General features: G+C 37.9%; 3 protein-coding genes across 16 annotated transcripts in view; 2 read left to right on the top strand and 1 right to left on the bottom strand.

The window, feature by feature from the left end:
- Nucleotides 1-27,290, bottom strand: part of LOC121322859 (mediator of RNA polymerase II transcription subunit 12-like protein) — a 119,512-nt gene that overhangs the window by 53,516 nt on the left and 38,706 nt on the right. The gene's annotated exons all lie outside the window — the stretch shown is intronic.
- On the top strand, nt 4,376-7,817 carry LOC121322862 (G-protein coupled receptor 87-like). The gene is made up of 2 exons (XM_041263300.1): nt 4,376-4,623; nt 5,936-7,817. Exons 1-2 carry the CDS (start codon nt 4,620-4,622, stop codon nt 6,979-6,981), a joined length of 1,050 nt encoding a protein of 349 aa, XP_041119234.1. The 5' UTR covers nt 4,376-4,619; the 3' UTR covers nt 6,982-7,817.
- LOC121322861 (P2Y purinoceptor 14-like) lies at nt 13,022-20,558 on the top strand. The gene is made up of 2 exons (XM_041263299.1): nt 13,022-13,324; nt 19,421-20,558. Exons 1-2 carry the CDS (start codon nt 13,274-13,276, stop codon nt 20,426-20,428), a joined length of 1,059 nt encoding a protein of 352 aa, XP_041119233.1. The 5' UTR covers nt 13,022-13,273; the 3' UTR covers nt 20,429-20,558.

A 27,290-nucleotide genomic window follows, 5' to 3' on the forward strand; every position in this document is an offset into this window, starting at 1 on the left:
AGCATGTGAAGTAACAGCATGTGATCATTCTTTTTAGAAATGGACCGATGAGCTTATTTTTCATGCTTTTGCAATTATATCAAAGGAATTTCTTGTTCTCTTTTCTTTTTATCATGTTATACTGTAACAGATTAGTACATATTGTTTAATACTGCAGCTGTATACTGTAAATGAAATGCTTCTACATTTCTTTAATATGTATTGTAATTAAATTAATTGTAGATTATTTGTACTATCACCATGTTCTTATGTTATGACACGTCAGTTGATACAGTGAATATATAGATATATAAACAGAATGCGCCCCCCCATATATATATATATATATATATATATATATATATATATATATATATATATATATACATACACTCTTGTGCTGTCATTTCAGCACCCTCTCTTGCACACTACATGCAGCACACCATTTGCCCAGAGGAAAATATTGGTTTAAAGCGAGTCTAAAAATCAGCTAGACAGCTAGATGATAAAACCACTAAAACCAAGTGCTGACAAACAACTTTCAGCACTGTGCCCCTTAAAGCTTCAGTCCTCAGCACACAGACCTATAAAACCAATTGATCATGTCACAGATAAAGTTTAATAAAAGCAAACACTTTAAGAGGAGTCATGAGGTTTCTGTGCAGTTTTTTTTTTTTTACATTAGACAAGCGAGGACTTATTTAAACTGATTTTTATTTATTTCAAATGTAAACGCCATATTATGAACAAACAAAAACAAAGTGAAAAATAAGCACCAAGAGTGTTTTCAGATCATTTATTTAGTTCTTACCAAATAGCTGCATTTCAAGATGATTTGGAAGGGAACAATCTGTGAAAAAGAATCTTCCTACGAGTGCACAACTGGGCATGTATCAATCTGATAAATGCATAAAGATTTCAAAACACAAACAACTATTGGCATGTTTTCAACAATTTCTATCGAGCACCAACAAACAAGGCTGTACTCAAGCAGCTCAAAAGTCACCTCTGCCATGCAAATCTGTCAAACTCCTCACCGGCATTGCTTCGCATTGAAATATTTGCCTTTGCAAAACCGGGGAAATAGCTTCAATGATAATTTCAAAATTCCAGGCTTTTCTGATCATCTAACGAGGGATAAAGCCTATCTACTCAGAGCTTGATTGGCTGAGACAAACACTGTGGTTTTTAATTGAGGACAGACCATTCTTTTTACCAGAAGTCACTTTCTTTTTCTTAATGATCTTTTTGGCTTCAATCGCATCCTGGAAGATAAATTTAAACTTGTGGCTCGTACTTTGGGGAACAGCTTTATTCCTGAACTTCCCTAAACAATGTCAACACTGCTGATATCAAACCAGCGTCTTCCTGTCTGCCCATGGGGCCCCACATGTTACCTTTAAAGGGGTTTTTAAACATGTTGCAAAATGTGAATCTAGGTATTCTGAAATATGCTAATAGAATTTCCCTTATTTCACCATCTCATAAACAAACCATGTACATTGCTGTCCAACTATTATTTTAATGGAGTCCACTTGAAGGTGTTACTAATTAATGCAGCCTGTTGAGTTTTTACAGTTCTTATACATTTTACTTTTCACTTTAGATGAAAAAAAAATCTATTTGCAGCTTTCATCTATCTTTCCAACAAAATGTAACCAACAGTTGCTTCTTTGATTAATTCTCCACTGTTTGTTCCATCTTTGCAATCTCTGCATAAACAAAGACTTCAGCGCCAGCGCTCAGATCCATCAGTTTACACAGGATTCAATGGTTTCTGTTTTCTTGTCTCTACTTAGCCAAGCACATCAGCATGTTTGCTTGTGTTCGCCCTTCTGACTGGATACATTCACGTGCATAAAGGAGAAGCTTCTTCTTCCACTTGTTACAATTAAAAATACATGCAACACTGAAAGAGGAAGGGCAGCTTCACAAAACAGCCCAAGGTTTCAAAACAATACTGGTCACTATTCACTAAGCCAACTCAACACATCTCCATTTTTTCTTTGAAATCTGTTTTTAGGAATAAAATAAAAGTTTGATATTCATATAATCTGTTGTTAAAGAATCCATATAGAACAGCAGTATAGAACACTTCATAAAATTTAAAAAAAAAAACTTATACAACAAGCATAGGGAATTGGATCCACCCGGTGCAAGACTTGATTACGGAGGCATTTATATCCAATGGTTATGATAAACAACACCCTGAAGACAGTTTATCTTGTTTATTTAAATTCCAGGTTATTGTGAAGATAAGTACATAATATGACCCACTAATTTGTCTTACAGTAATTTCAACTGCATTAAAATGATTTCTGAGAAATAATCATAATTGTGGCGTTTTTCCCTGCCAAAACTTCAAAAAAACTTAAGTGCATTATAAAATAGATACATAGATAGGAAGCTTAACATGGTCCAATTATACACGCAGTGACTGAAGGGCTTATATATAATAACCTGTAACAGCACTTCAATGTGGCAATTGAAGTGCAGGGATGACAGGAATGTATACTCCCAATAGTTTGCACAATAAGATTTTGTTGAAGCTGAAGCTGAATCTGTATCCGGCTGGTGATATTGACTCAGTTATCTAACAGGGTGGAGCAACTCTACTAACAAGTCTTATTGCCAGATAGGACACGGAACAGCAACAAGGCAAATGTAAGGTATCCGAAAACCTGTTTTTTTTTTTTTTTTTTTTTTTTTTTTTTTATTAGGTTATATTTAAAAGAAAATTAAGATTGTTTAAATGTTTTTTCTTTGTTGCTGTTCAACAATCTCTCGATCTCTGTCCATGTGTATGTATTGTACTGACTAAAGTCCAGCTTTTATGGTTCTGCTATAAAACTATTGTTCTTAACTAGCAGCAGAGGTGGTTTATGCTTATGCTGATAGGGAAAACTGTTCACATATCAGCATATAAAAGCAGCAGAAAAGGCGCTATTGTTTAAATGTTTAAAATATTTAAATATTTTACAGAATTACACACACACACACACACACACATATATATATATATATATATATATATATATATATATATATATATATATATATATATATATATATATATATATATATATCTACTTCTTCTTACTTCAGAGAGAACACGAGTCCAGCAATAAAACAAATGCTTGGAGTTTTTTTACAACGCCGGAAGCAGGAAACAAAATAAAGTAAGTACAGTAGGTTCACTATTTCAAGTAGATTACCTGGAAAATTGTGTTGAGTGGATATTGGGGACTGAACCAACACTCAGGTTAGTGTTTGGGGTGTTTCGCTTCTCAATGGGCTGGCCATCAGCTTAAGGAAAACAATGCTGCTTTGGATCAACCACACGAGTTGGATAACATTACTAGATTTGCATGCATAAAATCCATTCTTTTTATAATTGTGTTGAAACTAAAACAAAATAAATGTACTCCTCTAACATGCTAAACTCAATTGGGTTTGGGGGAATTTGTGCTTTTGATCCTATGCACAGCTCAACCAGTTTACATACAAGGTCTATGCCGGAATGGGTTCTTCAATAGGTAGCTAGATGCACATAAATGAGGCAGTGGAAAAATATGGAGAACGTTTTTCAGCTAAAAGTTAATAAAACAAAACAAAAAAATGGTTGCACAGATTAATGTTGTATGTCCTGGCACACCTTTTTGAAAAGCAGAGCTGTGCAGTGTCATGACACCAAGCAGTGAAAGGCACGTAAGAAAATGTATTAAAAGAAAAGAAAAAGTCATAAAACGCTGTTTACAATCAAAACAAAAAGTAACCTTTGCTTGTTTAAAGAGCTTCAATAGACGTTCCTCAAATATGTGAAGCCTGAAGGAGCTTTTTGCTGGCTGTTACACAACAACCACCTTGATATGACAGCAAGCAGCCACAGAAAGAAGCTATCACACACACTTCTTATTCATAGAAATGCAAATACATTCCTGAAAGGCCTCAAAATCACCATTAACACTTCCGGTCTGTTTCCAAATGACTGAAGCTCTACTGCGTTTCTTAAACAATCTTACACATCATTTATAATTATCGGTACCAATATCCCCCATGTGTGGGATTAAAGGAGGGTTCTGAGAAACTAAAATAATGTGCCTGTAACCAAATCAATTTGACGTTATGTTACTAATTGAGATTGACTACAGTAGTTGCTTCGCTAATTTAAATGAACGTCAGTTATAGTCATAACTTTAAACCATTGAAACTATCACTTTATGCAGGTCATATTAGAGTGCCACTGGGTGTACAGTATGTAAAACACCACTGAGAGGTAAGGTAAATTGAACTTCACAGCTTATATCACAGACAGTATGCCTCTCCCTAAAACTAATTTCTTCAAAATGACACGTTTCAACTTGTTACCTCCACAACCCTGCTGAAATCAAAACAACAAACGACTTATCAGAAACTGCTTTAAGAAAATAGGCTGTAATGTGACTTTGACTTCACATGTATTTATTAACACCGCCTTATAAAGAACAGAAATGGACAAATGCCACATTCCTGAGTATCTGCGAGTCGATGTGGAGAAACAAAGTACAGTACTTTTGAATTACAACTAAGTACGGTGTTTTTGAATTACAGGATGGATTTATTCCTGGGGAGTAAAAACTGACTACCTCTAGCAAGCAAGCATGGGTATGTTGTAGCTTTTTCCTTTCCAGAAAAAGTTTAATTTGAACTGCATTTCCAGTGTTTTGTTAGCAACATCAAATACGTTAATTCATAATATGTCTGTTTGTTTTATCACTTATATATGATATATATATACATATATCTATATTATTATATATATAGATATATATTATATATATATATATATATATATATATATTTATGCACGTGATTTATTATTATTTCATTAAACTTAAACTTACACACTGATAATAGTAAAGGAAATCGATTTTAAAACAATTATTTAAACTAAAGCCATTTTTAGCACCATGCAGCAATTGTAAATTACGCAATATCATGAATACTTATTGCAAACACACCAAGGCCTTTTAGATATATAGATGCTACCTCTGTGTTATCATTATTTTGTAGTTACAAACTGGTCAACACAGAGAATAAAGCATTATTAATACGTATTTACACTAACCCGAAACAGTTAGTGATTTGTTTGTAGTAATCTGGCCATTCTGAAAGTGCCTTGTCTAATATTTGTCTAACTTTTTTGATACCTACATTTGCTGTACACTAATCATGGAAATATGATCGTGTGGTTCCTACAGCTGTCTGCATACATATCATTATAGTTGTATTATAGGTCAATTCTGACTGTACGTTCAACTCATGCTAACGTATTTCTCATTTACTTGTTAATACTAGAAGAGCATACTGTAAAAGACACTGTAAATACTATTTAGGGCCCATCAGCAAGGAGATTGGGCTGCATTTATTTAAACTTAGGGTCCTGTTTTCTAAAGAGTTATGGCTCCCTAGTAGCAAGGGAGTCAGTGTGATGCTGAGGGCAGTGGGCTGACAAAACATGACTTTTTGCAGCCCTGGCTGTTTCTGCCTCGTTTTTACATGGAGTTCAGATTACTGGGATCAAAGTTACATTCTGGAAAATATGTAGATCATTATTCAACCCCATATTTATTAATGTATTAATTCAGCTTTCTTATTATTCTATCAATAAATAAATCACATGAATACATGTGGTATACAAAAGATGACTGATGGATCACAGTAAGAATGATCTATGTTGGTAGATTAACCTTCTCCAGGGTTTTATTCTCAAATCTAGTTTTAGACTCATCCCATCTCGCTCTCACAGCCTTTCCCCGCTGGTTGTCTCAGGCGACCTCACCTGTTACCTATTGCAGTTGTTTATTCATTCATTTCAACATCATAATGCAATTTTAATTTCCAAATGCAACTAATACTTGATAATGACTGACTTATTTATTTATGTATTTGTTTATTTATCTTGCTTTTTCTTTAGAAATGCATCCAAGCTCCAACTCTTCCAACGTGATGAGAAACAGGACTACTGACAAAAATGGGACTCTTGACGAGATTGAAATGTTTACCGTGATCATCTGTGCGTTGTATACCTTCATTTTCCTCGGTGGATTGATACTGAACACTTTGGCCGCTTGGATTTTCTTTCAGTTAAAAAACAGGACAACTTTCATATTTTATCTGAAAAACATTGCTGTTGCAGACTTAATAATAACACTGACATTTCCCTTTAAAATAATCAGTGACTTAGGACTGGGACACTGGAAATTAAAGGCTTTTGTGTGCCGCTATTCTGCAGTCATATTCTACTGTAACATGTATGTTAGCATACTTTTCCTTGGACTGATCAGCTTAGACAGATATCTAAAAATTGTGAAACCATTCGGCATCTCCAGAATGTACAATGTTAAGTTCACAAAATTTGTGTCTTTAGGAGTGTGGCTGTGCATGATCCTTATTTCGATGCCAAACATAATCTTCACAGATGTAAGTCCAACAAAAGAAACAGCTGGCAACTGTTCATCTCTAAAAAGCCACTTTGGTCTTGTGTGGCATGGAGTGGTAATCTATGTGAATATCTGCATATTTGCAGCTGTTTTCATTGTATTAGCTGCATGCTACATTTCGATCTCCAGGCACATCTATCGTTCAAATCAGCAGTTTGCAGGTTCTGAGAACGAAAGAAAGCACAATCAAAATATATTAATAATTCTGTTTGTTTTTTTTATTTGTTTTGTGCCGTACCACTTGTGGAGAATACCGTTTACATTAACTCAGATAGGCTCAAAATTTGATAAGTATGGGACTTTCATTTTGACACATGGCAAAATTGTTACTCTCTTTCTGTCTGCGTGCAACGTCTGCCTGGACCCAATTATATATTTTCTTATGTGCAAGTCCTTTACCAAAATGCTGCGAACAAAACTGCACATTGGACCTAGTGTTGATTTCAATGGGTCCACATGCAGCTCCAGAGGAACAGTCAAGCTACGCAGATTCCGAGAATACACATCCACGAACATTTAGTGCCAAAACCGATGAGCACTTCATTTTGCATTTCCTGTTGGAGACACAGAGTGCTATGTTTCGATGTGTTCTTGTGTTAGTCAGAGTCTTGTCAAGGGAATGACATTAATTGCAAGCATAACGCCAATTCCAAGATCCGGAGGTACAGCACCTGCTTTGTGGAGCCGGAGCCTATTCCTCGATGAAAGCAGCTAACAACTAGGGGAGTGATGCCAGAACCTGCACTGATTAAATCAATTATCCCCACAGTCCAGGTTTTTGATTTAACCACGAATGAAGTAGTCATTTGAAACCTGCATTTATATTAGCCCACATAACCTCTGAAGTTTTAGAAAGTTTGCAGTACTGTATTCCTGCTGTCAGATATCCCCACCCCTGTTAATGCTGGATAGTAATTCAAGCACACTCACTGCTGACCTCGAAAAAAGCCACAGTCATGTCCTGGCAAGTGCTGTTATTACACAGTGCTGTTTGAGTAGTACAGTCATTTGAATTAAATAGGATTCAGCTACATAAGAACATAAGAACATATGAAAGTTTACAAATAATAGGAGGCCATTCGGCCCATCTTGTTCATTTGGTTGTTAGTAGTTTATTGATCCCAGAATCTCATCAAGCAGCTTCTTGAAGGATCCCAGGGTGTCAGCATTAAAGGGGAGTTGGTTTGAGGCGACTGCAAGCCTATAAAGCATAGTTTTGGCAGCGTCATTAAGGTTTGTTTAAAACATGGGGGTGCATGGAATGAATACAATGTTGGATACTGTATATCCTGATTGTATTGTAATAATTAAAACATACTGTTTTAATTATTATGATTATTTTTAATTTGGAACTGCCAATTATTTGACTTATTTTCTCCCCAATTTGAACTGTCCAATTATTTTTATTTCAACCTGGCTCACCACTGCCAACCCTGCGCTGACTCAGGAGGAACGAAGACAGACGTGTGTCCTTCGAAACGTGTGCCGTAGGCCGTCCGTTTCTTTTCACTCTGCGGGTCCACCATGCAACCACTTCGGAGCTACAGTGTCGGAGGACCACACAACTCTGGGTAGCTTACTAGCAGGCCCGCAAGCCCCCAGCCAGCCTACAGGGGTCGCTGGTGCGCGGTGAGCCGAGGAAACCCTGGCCGATCTAAACCCTCCCCACCCGGGCTGCGCTCGACCAATTGTGCGCCGCCCCCCTGGGAACTCTCGGCCACGGTCAGCAGTGGAACAGCCTGGACCTGAACCAGCGACCTCCAGGCTAGAGGATGCATTCTGTGTGTTTAATTATTTTTAATATGTTTGTTTGTGTATTAAATAGATGAAAAGAGATCATTTATTTTTACATTAAATGCTTACATTGCTGCACTACTGTTTTATTTGGGAAATAATGTGTATAGATCACAACGTCTCTTTAATAAGGGGTACGGAGGGTGAATGACAGAAAAGCATCATGCTGTTCCCTTTTTTTTCCTTAAATGGTACTGTATTTTAAAAGGGAACAACCAAAAACCAATATGGGGGGCCTCCATATATTAAAGTGCCAAACAATGTTATCTTTTTTATAGTTTTAAATCATTAGCAGATACTGTGCTGGTCTGATGGTATGAAAAGTGACAAACAGATATTTTTAATCAAAATAGCAGCTGGCAGAAGTTAATGAAATGTGAAACTGAGTGAAAGGCAATGCAAAACACAACATCAGCATGTTTCATTCTCCTTGAGATACTTGGTGACATACCGGTTTAAAATCTGTTGATAATGTTGGAAGATCTCCTGTTTATATACCGCCACATGTAAAAACACTAACTGTGTCAATACTGTTAAGATTAACCCATTATACCACAATGTAAATACAGTATATTTACTGCCTGACCCAATCATGTGATTCAGTATGATAGAGGGTATATTACAGTATAAGAATACTATTCCAGTAAATTACTGACTTGTACCAGCACAGAGAGGTTTCACTTTGCTATTCTTTGACAGAAATGGGTGTGTCTGTAATCTATATCTGCTAAACAAGTAGACTGAGAATGTAGCATTACAGTAGCGGTTCTTGTGTTCAAATATGAAAGTCTGTGGGTTCTGGCCAGAAACTGGTCAGGCGTAGATCAGGTTTTACAAGCCTTTGCTTCCATACTGTACTTGTTCATGCAGGTGCTCTCTTGGTATGTGTAGCAGTCATACAGTACATGATCAAGAGTTAAAACAGAGTTAAAACACCTCCCTGCATTTACCTCAAGGGCTGCAAATCTGGCCCACACACATCAGAAATGACTTTACTGCAGAAGGTTCTAAAATAACACGGCAAGCAGAAATCCGCTGCTTTATGCATGGAGGAATCTTCAGATCTAAGCTCAAAGTTATGGCTTTTTTTTTCTCCATAAAACCAATGTTAAATTGCCTAGCCAAGTACAGTACACTCACACAGTGTGGTTCCCTAGAGAAGCAGAGTCAGACCTCTTTTGCAGAGTTTAGTCCAAAAATGGCCTTGAGGCTTTAGTTAAGCACTATAAACATTATGCATTAGCCAAAGCAATTGGAAGTGCCAGGTGCCCCCAACACACTTTGGCTCGTATCCTCAGTAATCAGTCGCTATTCCTTTCAGTGCCTCTGTGGTCCTTCATGACTAAGTCATTATGACCTTTTGAAGCTGTATACTGTAGCTGTAACTTAACACTGAAGGACAGCTGGAATATGTATAAGAGCCACGTGATGGCAATAAATATTGGCAGATACCGTAATATCTGATTAATAACTTGCTACAATAACTCTGGATGTTTGTATTACAGTAAGCAACTTCAAATTACATTTTCATTGCTTCTTTTTTTTTTGCTTGTAATCATCTGTGGTTCTTATTGCAACTTCTTCATATTTTCTTGTAATAACAATGCATTTTAAATGTTCACAAACAAAAACAAGAGTAATAAAAGTCCAAACAAAAGAAAGAGCAAACCACAACACCTGGGCAAATGAGAAGTCCTCCTCTCATTTGTTAAATACTTTGTTTCATTCTGTAAACAGCTTTTAGGGGTTTGGATTAAGAATTAACAAAGCTCATATTCTGAAGTGACGTTACTTGCAGTGTCTGTAATAGAGAGGGCGGACAGCTGGCTCCATGACATCTGAACAGTGTGCATTTTACAAATGAGGCAACTTTGCAATGTTTAATTCAAAGAGCAGCTGGTTACAATCCTTATGTCTGATGTAAATGCACAGTATACAGCAGAAGATATCCACCAGTCCAAGAACACCATTAACAGCCATGTCTGTACTGCATATCCCTTGACATAGAACAGACCTGCGCTATCTAGGAAAGAGTACTGACATTAGTCAAACAGAAGATGAACACGAGGCTCTCCTATTTGTACATAAAAAACAAGAACTCTAGATATTGTTTCTACTGTACCAAGGCAGTGCCAAATAAAACAAAATGTGTGCAAGGAGCTATGCTGTGCACACTGTAAGTACAGTATAGATACGGAGAAACAGAAAGCATATTAAACTGCAGTGTAACAGTAAGAGTAACACAATCATTTCCACTAGTGAGGGCTACAGCATCACATAGATTTTATTACATGATGCGTATCAGCTGACACTTAAGACTCTTACTACTTTTAACATTATTATTATCACTATATCAGCGGCTCAGGTGACCTGGCTGAAAGACAGTGCTATGTTGATTATATGAGTATATTGCGCTAACTAAATAATTCCACTACATCTTATCTAATAATTATTTCCATCTCACATTTCTCTATAGTACAAAGCACGCACAACTGTAAAGGTGAATTTTTTTTTTTTTTAATGGTATTTTTTTCAAAGCCATTAGCAAAGAGGAAATTTATCAGTAATGCCTTGCAAATACTCCAAAGCCACACTTCTGGTTTACAGTATTTTACTTCAAGAAGCTGCATGAAAGAATGTATTATAGGCCATTGAACACACCCAAAGCATGAAGCTTCAGGGATACTGAGATCTTGTAAAGGGAATACTGTTACTTTTGCTAGAGAAATACATATATCTTGAAATATATCTTTAAAAAACATAAACTCAAGAAGAGTAATGGGGTCAGATTCTCAAAGCTATTCACTCCAAATCGTCAATGGCATGATTTTTATCAGAAAGGAAACAAAAAACAGCAAAACAATTCTAAAAAAATAAAATATTCTGAATTGTTTTTACCCTTTACAGGACCTCCAGCTCCCTGGAGAGACGCCTGTATGTTCAATGTTGAGGAGTTCACTACTGCAGGGCTACATTATAAACAATGAGCTGTACTATGAGTCCGGACTCTTGCAGTCTTAACTCCAATGGTGTCTTTAAACATACTTCCCAGCTGTTTTTTTACTCAATTATCTTTTGGACAGTTAAAAGGACACAGTAGCACTTAGTGCTAATAGAAAGTTTCTGTGATGTAAGCTTTCAAACGCTTAATCTTTCCTCCCATTTGAAGATGGCAGGAAATCATTGTTCTCTAAAAACTGTGGATAAAACGCAGGGGTCATTTCTTCAAATACAGTCCAAAGTCACTTCTTTGTGAAACTCATTTCCTCAGAAGCTACTTTCATTCATATCACATGAATCTCCTTGTGACTTGGGTACTGGATTTCTGCTTTGCTTTGTTTTGTTTTAGTGGGTTTTTTTTTTGTTTGTTTGTTTTTTTTTATTATTATTATATAAATTGTTGACACATCAACACCACAATCAAATGTCAATAAATGTCAATTGCATGAAAAGAACCACAATTACACAACATGTCTTTTGACAGTTTAGAACAGCGCTGGCGATGTTTAAGAACTTTTAAAACAAATACAAAAGGGTCCATCAACAATGCAAAGAAATAAACTTATAAATACTAAAATAAACAAATACATGACAAAGAACTACAGAATAAAAACAGATTATGCACTATTGGCTAAATTCTCAAAGCTATTTACTCCAATTTGTCAGCAGCACATGTTTTTCAGAAAGGAGAAATTAACCTAATAGTTACCAACCCAGAAATAAACGAAGGGCATAAAGATGGGCCTGGCTTTTCAGTGCCGGACCAACTGGGAGAATTGGAATACTGAGCTCAAGACTGAAATAAGCCCTAACTTTAACCTGGACCCTAATCTTAATTAAGGATAGGGTTAGGGTTAGGGAAACGGTTCAAAGAGACCACTTAGAGATTGAAAGCACAGTTTTTCATTGGCCCATCTTTCTGCACCTATGCCCAACTCAAACTTTTAATTCAGGGGCTTGAATGGAGTATTATGTTGTTTCTTATTAGCTTTATAAGTTTAGTTGGTGTTTTCTCCATTCAGAAAAAAAAACTGTGCTAATGATGATTTGAAGTAAATAGCTTTGGGAATCTAGCCCAATGTGACTGCATGACAACATGCATATGGGCTGCTTCTGACTAACTGACCTAGTGCAAGCGATCAGTACAATGCTGAAATACTTTCCTCCACATGCAAGGCTTTTCCTGGGTGAGTGGATTTAGATGCAGGAATGGCTTAGATATTGCCGCCCAGGATTTTGCCATCCCGTTTACATTTTTGATAACAAATCGAAAGGAGGTTATGATGAGGTTGTATAATTCGCGGATGAGACCACGCTTAGAACACTGTGTTCAGATCTGATCCCCACGACACAAAAAAAAAAGACATTGTGGCCTTGGAGAGAGTCCAGAGAAGAGCAACAAGACTAAATCACAGGGGATTAGGGAATGACTTTGGTTGAGAAGATGAGGGAACTGAACTTGGATGTGGGAAATTAATCTATTCAGCCAAGACCCCTGGACTCTCTCATTTTTGTATTAATCTGAGTACTAAACACAGTATTCTAGTATACAACCATTTCACCCATGCCTTCAATAGTATTATTAAAAGTTTTAGACCGTAGTTTCTCTCTAGAGACCAGTGCAAAATAAAAACAAAGAAAATCAATACATATTATTTCCTGGGCAGTGTGGAAACTTTATCTAACTACATTTACTGTAAGAAATCACTGTAAATGAAGTATTAATCAGTGTGTTTATTTTATTTGTTTTTGTCTGTAGGGTCAGTCTCTAGTCATGGGAATGTATAAACAGATGCAGCTCCACACATTTCACTCTCAAGAAGTTCTAAGTTTAATGACTTTTGAGGAAGACTAAAGCAGGGGCTGCATTCTCTGAAGAGTTTAACAGGGTTACGTGTCACCAGCCACTTTATCCATAATGTTAGTAAGAAATGCTTGTTCAATTTCTCCAGGCTCCACAGTAACAGCAGGAACGGAGATACCAAATTGAAGAACCAGAGAAGCAGAGATGGAAAAACATGATACTAAGATCAAAATCAAAGACATTTGCTGCTAAATCAAGGACACTGGTAAGAGATTGCTATTGTATTTATTTGATTTTATTTTTAATTTCCCAGAAGAACATTTTATGTTTGCATTTTTCAACCATTTTGATACAACATTAAATGTTTCTTTGGTTCCCAGGCATCTTATTTGTGCAATGAAGCAGTATTACTGACTGCAATACAGCCTTTACAGAAGTTTAGCATGGTGAATTTGCGCTGTAATGTTGTAGTTTTCCATGTTTATACTTTGGGCTTGATTCTCAAAGCTGTATCTAAATTGTCATTTGAATATTTTTTTTTTCAGAAAGTAATAAATGTATCAAAATTGGGTTCTGTGCATCTAATTCTGGTTTTACCATGGTTAAATATGACTTGACTGTGGTTTACCACTCTGTGTACTTCAAGTGCTATATATACAGCGATGGCCAAAAGTTTTGCATCACCTAGAATGTTAGGATTGAGACATTCTTTAAAAAACACAAAACTATATGAACATAATTTAGATATTGTATTTAATATCATTGTGGCAGGCTGGTGAGTGGATAGAGGCCCAGAGACAGTCTGGAGTTCAAAAAAATAACTATTTTATTATAAACACAAAAATGAAAGGGCACAAGGGCCAAAACAAAGCAATTTAAACACAAAATAAACAAAATAAAGCAAAACTACTCTCACAAAAATAAAGGTTTCCAGGCTGGGCAATGCCTTCACTGGATTCAAAACATTCAAAAATCACAAACACCAAAACACCAACCTGCTTCCTCAGCTCCCTCCTCCTAAATGAAAAGCAGAGGCCTCCTTTTATGTCAGGTGGCTGGGCGCTGATTGATCGTTAATTAAACTAATCATCTAATCAACCCCAGCCACCTGAACACAATGAACCAAGGCAGGTAGGGGAATTTAACCCCATCCCTGCCAATTTCTAAAGAGCAGAGCTGTGCTCTGCCACATACCTCCCCCCATGTACAACGTACACTGGCCGCAATCGGCCAACCCCCCCCCTTCCCCCCCAAGAGTCCAATTATGTCCCTTGGGTGGGCTGTTTTGGTGGGTGGTGGTGGGCGGGGTTGATGTCGGAGCTCCCAAGACTTCTTTGGTTGAGGGGGCCCCGAATCTCCAAGGAAGCACGGCGACGACGACGGCCCAGCTCCCTCTCATGGCGAGGCGGCAACGGCTCCTCCTCCGCCCTCTCGGGCTCTGGGAGCGGCGGTTCCTCCTCCTCCCTCTTGGCCTCTGGGAGCGGCGGCTCCTCCTCCTCCCTCTTGGGCTCTCGGGACGATGACAGCTCCTCCTCCCTCTCTGGCTCTGGGGACGACGGCAGCTTCTCACCCCTCTCTGGCTCTGGGAGCGACGGCTCACCCCTCTTTATTGGAGTGACAGGGGCATCTCCCATATCTACCGCCAGGTAATTAACCACCATGAGGGCAACCTCTGGGAAGGACGCCGGGTGGTGTTGTTCCTTCCATTGTTCCCACCTCTCCCCATCTTGACGCCACAGTGTGTTGATAACTATGGGGAGATCGTGAACGAGGTCTGCCTCAGGGTGCATCAACCAGTCCCAGATCTCCTGGGACGGTGGTGAAGGTGGTGGTGCTGGAGGCAGTGGGGTGGCCCCTAATGCCCAGGGTGAACACTGCACCTCCTCCTGGGCCTGGTTGTAGGGGCATCCTGCCCAGTTGTGGCCGTCCTCCTCACACCGGCCACACCAGTTTGCCGGTGGCACATCTGGGCAGGACCGCCAACAATGGTCCTCCTTCCCGCACCAGGAACACCAGGGGAAAGAGGCTGGCCGGGTCCTCCAGCGGTGGCTGCAGCAGCTTACATTTCTTCAGCTGCTGCTTGTCCTGCCTTTGCCGCGGTCTGCTCTTCTTTCCCATGTTAAAAAAAAAAAAAAAAAAAAAAACTCAAATTCCACAAAAAAAAAAAAAAAAAAAAACAAAATACTGCTCTGAGCCTCTAGGTGGCGCTATCCCACCACTAACACCAAATGTGGCAGGCTGGTGAGTGGATAGAGGCCCAGAGACAGTCTGGAGTTCAAAAAAATAACTATTTTATTATAAACACAAAAATGAAAGGGCACAAGGGCCAAAACAAAGCAATTTAAACACAAAATAAACAAAATAAAGCAAAACTACTCTCACAAAAATAAAGGTTTCCAGGCTGGGCAATGCCTTCACTGGATTCAAAACATTCAAAAATCACAAACACCAAAACACCAACCTGCTTCCTCAGCTCCCTCCTCCTAAATGAAAAGCAGAGGCCTCCTTTTATGTCAGGTGGCTGGGCGCTGATTGATCGTTAATTAAACTAATCATCTAATCAACCCCAGCCACCTGAACACAATGAACCAAGGCAGGTAGGGGAATTTAACCCCATCCCTGCCAATTTCTAAAGAATCCACAATCATGTAATCAAAGAAGTTAACCTTCTAAGAGTTTGTGAGTAACTGTCTCCATGTCATGTGAAGTGAGGTAGAAGTGCTTGCAGTTCTTAATATGGTCAGTTAATTCAACTTATCCCAACTGATCAGACAGCAAGGACCAAGACAGCCACTCAAATTCAGCACATCAAGTTCAGAAGGGAAGAAGGGTAGCATGTCCATTATACAGCCATGGCCAAATGTTTTGCATCACATATAATTTTAGGATTAAGCCATAATAAAAATTAAAAATAAACTACATGAACATAATCTTTTAAAATGTTATTGCAAATGCCTACCGGAAGCCATAATAGTAGTTCAGTATTTCATGTTAGCTGTAGTTCAGTTTTTGCTCCAAAATTGCTCCAGATCTGATAAGTTTGTTGGGGATCGTAAATGGACTGCAATCTTCAAGTCTCTCCATAAATTTCTCAAGAACATTAATTCTCTTCATGTTCAATTACTCCAGTGTGGCTTTGGCTTTGTGCTTCGGGTCATTGTCCTGCTGAAATGTGAATTTCCTCCCTAGTTTCAGAGTCTTGGTTGATTCAAATAAGTTTTCCTCAAAGATTTGCCTGTACTTTGCACCATCAATTCTTGCCTCTTTCCTGACAAGCTTTTCAGTCCCTGCTGAAGAGAAGCATCCCCATAACATTATGCTGTCGCCACCATGCTTGACAGTTGGGATGGTGTTGACTGGGTCATGTGCAGTGTTGGGCTTGCGCAAGATGTAACGCTTAGAATTTAGACCGAAAAGTAAATTTTTTGTATCATCTGACCACAAAACTTTTTTCCACATGTCTCTAGTTCATCTACATCAGGGCTTCTCAAACTCGGTCCTGGGGACCCCCTGAGGCTGCTGGTTTTCATTCCAATCAAGCTCTCAATTACTTAACTAGACCCTTAATTGAACTGATAATTTGCTTAATTAGACCTTTTTACTTGTTTTCAGCTCTTGAGCAGTTGCAGATTTCAAGTTAGCTATAACATTTTATAAGTAACTTGAACTGCAACTGATTAAGAGCTGAAAACAAGTAAAACGGTCTAATTAAACAAATTATTAGTTATTAAAACTAATAACTTTAATTATTAAAATGCTAATGATCTATTTTTAATAAACAAAGAAGCAAAAAAAGAAAAATAAACACCTAGGTATATTCGAGCACTAACTAAAAACAAACTGGAACACTACACTAATAACCGGACAGCTAGACTGTTTACTGGCTGAAAAACAAAACACACACAGTTTCACCAAATACAAAACAAAGCTCTTCAAGGCTCTTCAAAACAAGGCTCTTCATACAGCAGCCCCAAGTGAACAGACTGCCTTCTTTAAATAGCCTGCACCCGCATCTCATTTACAATTTCCCAGGTGTGGGTGACAACTAACAATAAACACATTTACAATTACGATTAATCAGTGAGAGGGCGGATTAATATATATATATATCTATATATATATATATATATATATATATATATATATATATATATATATATATATATATATTATAGGTAACTATGCTCTTTATCAATCGTATTGATACTCTTTTAACATGTAGAAATTTTGTATTATTTACATCTACTTCATTGAGCACATATAACATTATTTTTATTCCTCACTTAATATACAACCGTTCTGATTTTGTTAAAAGCAAAACACTCTCATGACAAATGACAAATGCTACAGAAATGATGGCTTATGAATCTGCATGTCAATGCTACCTTCCATGACAGGACTTGTAGTTCTGCTTTGTCACAACACAGTACAAAACCACACCGGCTTTCCCATTTTTAACCTTTAAAAAAAAAAAAAAAAAAAAAAAAAAAAAATGTAAACTTCATTCAGTCTTTTATTAAAAAAAAAAAAAAAAAAAAAAAGCTGAACTAGGCCAAATCCAGTATGTACAGAAACTATAACCCCATTCATCCTGGATATACCTGGACTCATAGTGATGTCATATCCAACGGTTTCTAGGCTTGACTACACCTTTAACTTGTATGTAACTTGTATACATCCCACGCCACGACTATGAATTCAGAACAGGTTAATGAGCATGACATATATCAACAGTATTACAAAACTGTAAAGAATACGAATTAGCCATGAAATGTTTAAATCACAATTTGATAAGCAATTCTTTAGAGACAGATGGATGAACAGACATAAAGCCACCCCAGCACAGTGGCTCTCAAAAGTATTCACCCCCCTTGGACTTTTCCATATTTTATTGTGTTACAACATGGAATCAAAATTGATTTAATTAGGAGCTTTTGCCGATGATCAAAAAAAGTCCATAATGTCAAAGTGAAAAATAAAATCTACAAATTGTTCTAAATTAATTACAGATATAAAACAGAAAATAATTGATTGCACAAGTATTCACTCTCTTGAGTCAATATTTGGTAGAGGCACCTTTGGCAGCAATTACAGCCATGAGTCTATTTGGATAAGACTCTACCAGCTTTGCACATCTGGACACTGCAATATTTGCACATTTTCCTTTGCAAAATTGCTCAAGCTCCATCAAGTTGGATGGGGACCTTTGGTGAACAGCAATTCTCAACTCTTTCCACATATTCTCAATTAGATTGAGGTCAGGGCTTTGACTGGGCCACTCCAGGACATTGACCTTTTTGTTTTTAAGCTACTCCAGTGCGGCTTTGGCTGTATGTTTGGGATCATTGTCCTGCTGGAAGATTAATTTTCTCCCAAGTCCCAGGTCTCTTGTAGACTTCGGGAGGTTTTCCTCCAGGATTTCTCTGTACTTTGCTGCATTCATTTTGCCCTCTACCTTCACAAACTTTCCAGTCCCAGACACAGAGAAGCAACGCCATAGCATGATGCTTCCACCACCATGCTTCACGGTAGGGATGGTGTTCTCAGGATGATGTGCGGTGTTAGGCTTGCGCCAAACATAGAGCTTAGCGTTGAGGCCAAAAAGCATTATTTTCCATATGCCTTCTAGCAAACTCTAGCCGAGATTTAATGTAAGTTTTCTTCAGCAATGGCTTTCTTTTTGCCACTCACCCATTAAGGCCAGTTTTGTGAAGAACTCTGGCTATTGTTGCCATATGCACAGTGTCTCCCAGCTCAGCCGCGGAAGACTGTAACTCCTTTAACGTTGCCACAGGCCTCTTTGTGGCCTCCCTGACTAGAGCCCTTCTCAGTTTCTGAGGACGGCCTGCTCTAAACAGATCCACAGTTGTGCCATATTCTCTCCATTTCTTAATAATGGATTTTACTGTGCTCCGGGGAATAGTCAATGCCTTGGAAATGTTATTTATATCCTACCCCTGATTGCTGCTTTTGAAGAACCTTATTCCGGATTTGCTTTGAGTGTTCCTTCATCTTCATGATGTAGTTTTTGTTAGGAAATGTACTAACCAACTGTGGGACCTCCCAGAGACAGGTGTGATGTACTGTAATGTATTACTTTGTATAGACCACAATTTTAGTTTTAAATTAATGTGAGGAAAAAATAATTTATTTACTATTGAGTAGAAAACATTTGACCCATTTTGTTTTTATTTAAAAAAAACAAGAGAAAACTGGAGGACCTGCTTTGTAACCCTACCCCAATGCATGTGCTTAAAGGGAACACATTAGTTAAAATGCATAAGTAAAACAAAAAAGCAACGTATTTCATGCTGTTAATGTTGTAAGCCTAATCAGATGCTCTTCTCTCTGTTTACCAAAGCTAGACATGGACGCTGGAAACCTTACGAATTCAAGCATGAACAGCACGGCCTCCGACTACAACAGTGTTTTTACAAAGACACTGCTGCCTCTGCTTTACTCCTGTATTTTCCTGGCTGGGCTCAGTTTAAACTGCCTGGCAGCCTGGATTTTCTTCAAAATTCCAAGTCAGACCAGTTTTACAGTTTATTTCAAAAACATTGTGGTGGCCGACCTGTTCATGACAGTGTCTTTCCCCTTCAAGATTGTCAACGACTTCGGCCTGGGGAGCTGGTATCTGCGGGTTGTGGTGTGCCGTTACACAGCCGTCATGTTCTATTTAAACATGTACACGGGGATCATTTTCCTTGGGCTGATCAGTTTGGAGCGCTATGTCAAAATTGTGAAACCCCCCAGAGCCTCTATCATTCTGAATGCCACGTTCTCCCAAACACTGTCGACAGCAACATGGATTCTTATTATGATCCTTCTGGTACCAAATATCATTTTAACCAGCAAAGAGGCCACCGAAGACACTTCAAAGAACTGCATTCAACTCAAGACTGACCTGGGCGTGCAGTGGCACAATGTTTCCAACTATGCCTGCATAGCTGCCTTCTGGGTTGTTTTTCTGCTGATGTTTTTTTGTTACACTTCAATTTCGAAGACTATCTACGATTCTTACAAAAAGTTCAGAAGGGACAACACCAAAAGTAGAAGGAAATCCAAGCGGAACATCTTCAGTCTTCTTGTGGTGTTTTTCATCTGTTTTGTGCCATACCATGCTTGCAGGATTTTCTACACCTTAAGTCAAACTGTCGACATATTCAGTGAGCAGACCAAGTATGTACTGTTCCATATAAAGGAAGGCACTCTGCTCTTATCAGCGCTGAACGTGTGCCTCGATCCTGTGATTTACTTTCTCATGTGCAAGACATTTCGGGAGTTGCTTGTAGAAAGATTTTCGAAGAAAGTATCTGATTCTAAGAGAAAGTCCCTGACTGCTCCTTACAGTGAAAGCGTAATGTGAGGTTTACGGCTCATAATCCAAGGCATTCAATGTTTTACAAGTGCACAAGGCCTTTTTTTTTGTTTGTTTTATTTTTAAATGGAAATCAATACCCCTAAACACCACTGCCTGTTCTGGAACAGTGGTTATTTCCCAGATGCATAATACCAATATTTCCTTTTTTTCTGTTTTATTTGTTATTTAAAACAAATATGATAATTACTATATATTAGGTTTCTGTAAAAATGTATACAGATTTGTAAAAAGGTTTGAAACAATAATATTAAAGCTACAGTAGCTGCTAATGACTGGGATTATATATATATATATATATATATATAGATATAGTATATATATATAACATTGAACCATATAGTATATATATATATATATATATATATTTATATGGAAATCAACTGTACTTTAAATGAGCACTGTTCTTTTGCTTGGATGTAGTGGTTTGTTTTTGCTGTTCTAATTTCCTAGAACTGATGTACATCGAGATTAACTGAATTCAACTGCATAAGCAAGACAATGACCACAACACTGTTGAAACAAACAAAATGTATGACTACACTCTGCATTGAGAGAAGCTACATGAGCATGTGAGCAAGCTTCACATTCACAGTGTGGGTCATCTGCAAGTACTCGAGTACTGCACACCCCTCCTCCCAGTCGCTTGAAATAAACTAATACTAAAGCAATCCAAACACAAAGCAAGCATTGGAACCAGCGATGTTGATAGTAGCCCAAATTCAAGGCAGCAAGCACAATAAAATGTATACCAATAGTTCGATTAATATAAGATATTATATATATATAACCATATATATATATATATATATATATATATATATATTATTGCTATAATTTATAATAAAATTGTCTTAACTATTAGCAAAGAGTTTTTGTGATATTTAAACCACCAAGTTATACAGTATCTTAGATCACAGGTAAAGGGAGGGATGCAGTCAGATATTGCAAGAGGAGATTCCGTAACACTGAAATGTTAAAATGGTTTATGAGATATTAGTAGTTGCTGAAGCAGCAATGGTGACTGAGAATTTACTTGATTATTCAGTATATTTCGTATGTTTTTAAATCAATAGACCTTTACCAATTTCTATGATATATAGAATATGACCTGTTTCTATAGGATTCTATGGTCAACATATTTCTATAGATTCCATAGGATTAAAATACCTATTTAGATTTATAAAGTCTGAAATCTGTACATTTATATGGTTGACATGTTTTTATAGATTTCTGTAGAGTCATAGATTTATATAAATGTAATTATATAAATGACTTATTTCGGTATTTTTCTGGTGAATGATTTTGGTGTTGATTTGGAACTCTCAGTTGTTTCCAAACAAACTCTGTTTAATGGACAATAAAAATGAAAATCGGTCAATGCCTAAATCTGATTAATTGTTCTATTAATAAACGCTGTTTATAAAGTTACTGCTTGTTTTTTTTTGGGGGGGGGGGGGGATTTCTTTTGCCTTCCTGTACACACAGCAGTATCTATACATAGTCCCCATTTCCAAATAAAACATTAAAGCATCAGTCCAGAATGCTATACATGATTTTAAAATGTGTATGTGTATTTAGGCACAGGCACTGCACAATCACTTTGTGCAGACTGTGCTGAGATTCAACTGAATGACTGATTAGCAATCGAGTCTATGCACAGCTACATAAGACTGTTCACACACACACAGGGTTGGATATGTGACAGAGGTGGAACGAGAGAGCGAGACACAGTGAACTGCGACTAAAAGAATATAACAATTGCAAATTGCAAATACTTGTTTGGTTTAGTGCTCGCTTTGATATGTGTTTTGTCTGTTTGTTTTGGCCAATGTGCCGATTACTTTTGTGTGCAAGTCTTGTGTTTGTTTGAACCTTTTATTTAAAATAAACCAGCATAACAGTGCATTCAGTCACAAAACTGTTTCGAAATATTGTTATAACCCTGTGTGACAGGATGACGTCACAACCCAGGCTAGTGAATATCAGGATGAGAATATCAGGCAGAGAAGGCAAGTTTAAATACGGTATTGTGCTTTTTAATCAAACAAATTAACAAAACGGTACAAACACTAACCAAAACACACTGGTCAAAATAAAAGGCACAAGGGCCAAAACAAAAGGACTATACAAAACACTCACAGACATAAACAACACAGGACGAACGGCACAGAACACGAAAACACTTCACCACATACCTCTAACACCAACAGTATTCCTAATACACTAACCATGCTAACACCAGCATCACCTTATTTATACACCTGAGGCTGGAGCCTTACTTATTGTTTCATTATTTCAATCACGGCTCCAGCCACATTCCCACGTGTCTTTGCAGGGAGGATTTTAACTCCTCCCTGCCACCTCTACATTCCCACATAGTGGTGGTCCTCCATCCACACCTTGATTGAACTGGCTGTGTGGCATGGAGCATTGTCCTGCTGGAAAAAACAATCCTCAGAGTTAGGGAACACTGTCAGAGCAAAAGGAAGCAAGTTTTCTTCCAGGACAACCTTGTACTTGGCTTGATTCATGCGTCCTTCACAAAGACAAATCTGCCCAATTCCAGCCTTGTTGAAGCACCCCCAGATCATCACCGATCCTCCACCATATTTCACAGTGGGTGCGAGACACTGTGGCTTGTAGGCCTCTCCAGGTCTCCGTCTAACCATTAGGCAAAGCTGAAAATTGGACTCATCAGAGAAGATGACCTTACACCAGTCCTCTATGGTCCAATCCTTATGGTCTTTTGCAAACCTCAGCCTGGCTCTTCTTTGCTTCTTATTGATGAAGGGCTTTTTTCTAGCTTTTCACGACTTCAGTCCTGCCCCTAGAAGCCTGTTTCGAACCGTCCTCGCCGTGCACTTCACCCTAGCTGCCGTTTGCCATTCTTTTTGTAGATCTCTTGTCATCCTACGGTTGCTGAGTGACATTCGAATGAGTTGCCGGTCATCCCAGTCAGTGGAGAGTCGTTATCACCCTCTGCCGGTCTGTAGCTTTGTTGTCCCCAATGTGTGCTGCTTGACCTTGTTCTTATGAACCGCCGTCTTTGAAATTTTAAGGCAACCCAACGCTCACTGTATCCCTCTGCCAGTAAAGCCAGAATTGAACCCTTCTTTTCCTCACTCAAAACTTTCCTTTTCAACTCTTTGGGCATGGTCAATAATTATTTTTTGATTCCAATTACTTTTGAGGTTCTACTAGCACTGTTTTGCCATCCAGCTGGTCCTATTGCAAGAGGATAGTGATGACCACAGGAGTGGTTTTTATACTTTTCTTCGTTAAATAAGATTTGGTTCAGGTGATCCCCTAATCAGTACCTCATTCAGTAGAATGAGGTGTGCCTGTGTTGGAATTCAACAGACACTGGAATGGAATGGCTGCCATACATGTAGAGATGCCGATTTAAGAAATATTTGCAGTGGTCTCTTAATTTTTTCCAGAGCTGTATATATATATATATATATACCTCCCCTGAACCTCTCCTGAGAACTCTGAATAGGTCTAACCTTTTGGCAGTGCCCTTAATCAATAAACAAAGACAGCCAGGAGGCCTTGTGATCGCTTTGTATCAATCACTTGCGCTGTCATTCTACTTGGATATTGCAAGATAATTGTCTAGTAGGTTGTTTCACAATGATTGCTCATCTCTGCGTTTCCTGCAGACCACCTCAACGAAGGAAATAGCAAACCAATACAGCCACGGTATATGAGTAAGGCGAAGAGTCCTTATTTAACACATGACGCCTTCCACTGCTTGCTACAATTGCCATAAATATACAAGGTAGGTCAACTTAATTTTGTCTTTGATATCAGAGATGCCAACTTCTGAAGGGAGAAAATAGCAGTATGTGCTGAGTGAAGCGAGGTAGATTTTTCTTTTTTTTTTGTTGTTTTTTAAGGCCAGGGGCTGCTAGCCCTAGAAATAAAAAGGTTCTAGGCTCTGGCAAGCCAATGACATCATTGTTCCTGTTCAATCTATAATTTTGGTAATTGCAAACACACTTCATTTAGAAAAAAACCTCCAATACTTCAACACTGATTTTTTTAAAATTTTGAATTATATTTATTCTGCAGTTAAATATTAGTAAAGAAGAGTGTTTTAGGATTTTGTAAGTGCTTGTAAGACCTATGTTTGTGCAAAACCCATTTGCACAAACATACAGTAATGGGAAGTGTCAGATTTTGCTTATTGCTGTTGTTTCTTTGCACCTATGTGAGTGATTCAGTCATGACTCCCACCATGTTTCACAGAGAAGTCTGTCCGGCTGTATTCACAGTACACGTTAGATTGAGACACTCGACTTTTAATGAATGACCATTCTGTGGTAAATTCCTCTCGATATTTCTAACAAGGCAAACTCAATCTTTTTCGTGGAGGAGAGTGACATTTTTAGTTTGATTTGTGATTCCTGTTTTAATAACTGATAAGTAAGACTGGGATTTTGTCACCGAAATTTTTACTAAAAATCACGGAGCAGTCACTGTAAATGTGTTCAAAATCACAGAGGAAGAGGGAAATGGTGTGAAGTCGTGGGATCAAAATTCAACTTTTTTTTATCATTATTATTAATTAATTTATTTATTTATTTAAAATACTGTACCTAAACATGCAATCTGGAAAATCTAATTTGACTGTTTTGCTATTATTCATTGTGCTTTCCAGACATGGCTACGATGCTTCCTCAGGAAAATACAACTGCAAATACAACAACATGTCAGTATCCTACTGCTACCATGAACACCATTCTTGCTGTGGTCTACTCTTTCATTTTCATCATTGGGCTTGTTCTGAATAGTCTTCCCCTGTGGGTCTACTTTTGTCAAATGCACACCAAAAACTGTGTCGACATCTACTTGAAAAACCTGGCAATAGCTGACTTCTTATTAATTTTGTCCTTGCCGGTGAAAGTTATTGAATACTCAACCAGTTACACAAGTGTACGCCAGATCTACTGTACCATTTCAGCGACAGTTTTTTATCTGAACATGTACGCAAGCATCTTGTTTATGGAATATATTGGAGCAAACAGGTACCTCAAAATCGTGAAGCCACTTGAACCTCACAAATGGCAGACTGTTAAGGCTGCAAAATATATTTCCCTTGGAACCTGGATACTGCTTCTCAGCTTTGGTGTGGGACACATGTACCTCTCAAGCAACGTTCCAGGAACCACAGATTATATTCAGAGCAAAAAATGTAAAGTTTATGAGTTTTTTTCCGGAAAGCTGTTCAGTGTAGTAGTGCATACTTCTTCATTAATCTTGTTTGTGTTTGTGTTCACATCGCTCTGCTTTTTCTATGTCCAAATGTGCAAAAGGTTAAAAGGCAACACATTTTCCTCAACCATAAAGCTAAGGAAGTCCCAGAAGAACATTTTAGTTCTCGTAATTGTATTTTCAGTTTGCTTTCTCCCCTACCACATAGTCAGGCTTCCTTATGTTTTAGTAAACAGCAAAATAATCACCAGTTGCTTCTGGGAAAAGCATTTACATTATTTAAAGGAATTTGTTACCGTTCTGTCAAGTTTCAATGCCTGTCTAGATCCTATGATTTATTTCATCTTTTGCAAAGTGTTTCAGGCTAAGTTATGTTTAGAAAAGTATCGTATAAAGAAGAAAATTTTACCAGTAAACCCAGCCAGAGGAAATGAAGAGATAGATTGTTCTATTCAGGGGGCTACAATGATGAATACTGTTGACCAGTCACACATGTGACCATGTTGCCAACATGTCTTGTTAACAGCTTTTCTAATGTTTCTTTGTGCTGTCACCCTATTTGAATGCTTGTAATTATTCTGAGTAGTCAGTGTGCCTTCTTATTTTACATGACGTTTTGATGCTACAGGAACATACCGTTTACACTAGAATGGTTTTGTAACGTATATTATGTAAAGATGTGTACTAAGATACGGATGCATTTGTTATATAATATAATTTTCAATTCTTATCATCAATCACTGCACTATTTCATACAGTATCCTATCTGTACATATTTTCTCCAGTAATGTTGTTGAAGCTGACACCCTGGGATCCTTCAAGAAGCTGGTTAATGAGATTCTGGGATCAATTTTCTACTAACATTCAAACAAGCAAGATGGGCCAAATGGCCTCCTCTGGTCTGCAACCTTTCTTATGTTCTTCTTATGTTCTTAATAAATACAAACGGAATGTTTCCGAAGCAGTGTGGACACTTTGTTACTGTAAGACTAGAAGCTGAGAGGGAATGTTTTATGGTAGTCATTTAGGGTGTGCACTTCTTTCCATACAGATCTATTTAACATACGGTATGCTAGAAACCACAAGTCGTGACGTTTTTTTGGTTTCTTTCACAGTATTTCATCGAACTAGTTCATCTGATGTGGTTTTAAATACATGCATACTTATTTAAAGTAACCTTAGTTTCTCACTGTAGCAGGGTAGCATTGCGGTCAAGGCTAGTCAGCAGCAGAAAAGCAAACCCAGAGTCAGGATACTTGAACAAAAAAAACACAAGAACAAAACTCACAGGGGCCAAAAGAAACAGTTCAAACACACTAACACACTAACTAACTAGCAGTCACCTTTTCTATTCAGACTGGACAACTGCCTTCACTCAATTGTCTTCACAAACTCCAGCACCAAACAAAGGATTTCCCTTCCTTTTTATGCCATGTGGCTGGGACTTGATTGACCATCAATTCTTCAATCAAGATCCAGCCACATTCCAAACATCATTGACAGGGATGGAATTAACCCCATCCCTGCCAAACTGAAATCCAAAATACACCAACATAGTTTCCACCCTGCCATGTTCACCTACCATTACCACAATAATATACAAGCAGACTATACAGTATCTACATTGGGT

Source organism: Polyodon spathula, chromosome 11 (assembly GCF_017654505.1).
Source record: "Polyodon spathula isolate WHYD16114869_AA chromosome 11, ASM1765450v1, whole genome shotgun sequence".
NCBI lineage: Eukaryota > Metazoa > Chordata > Actinopteri > Acipenseriformes > Polyodontidae > Polyodon > Polyodon spathula.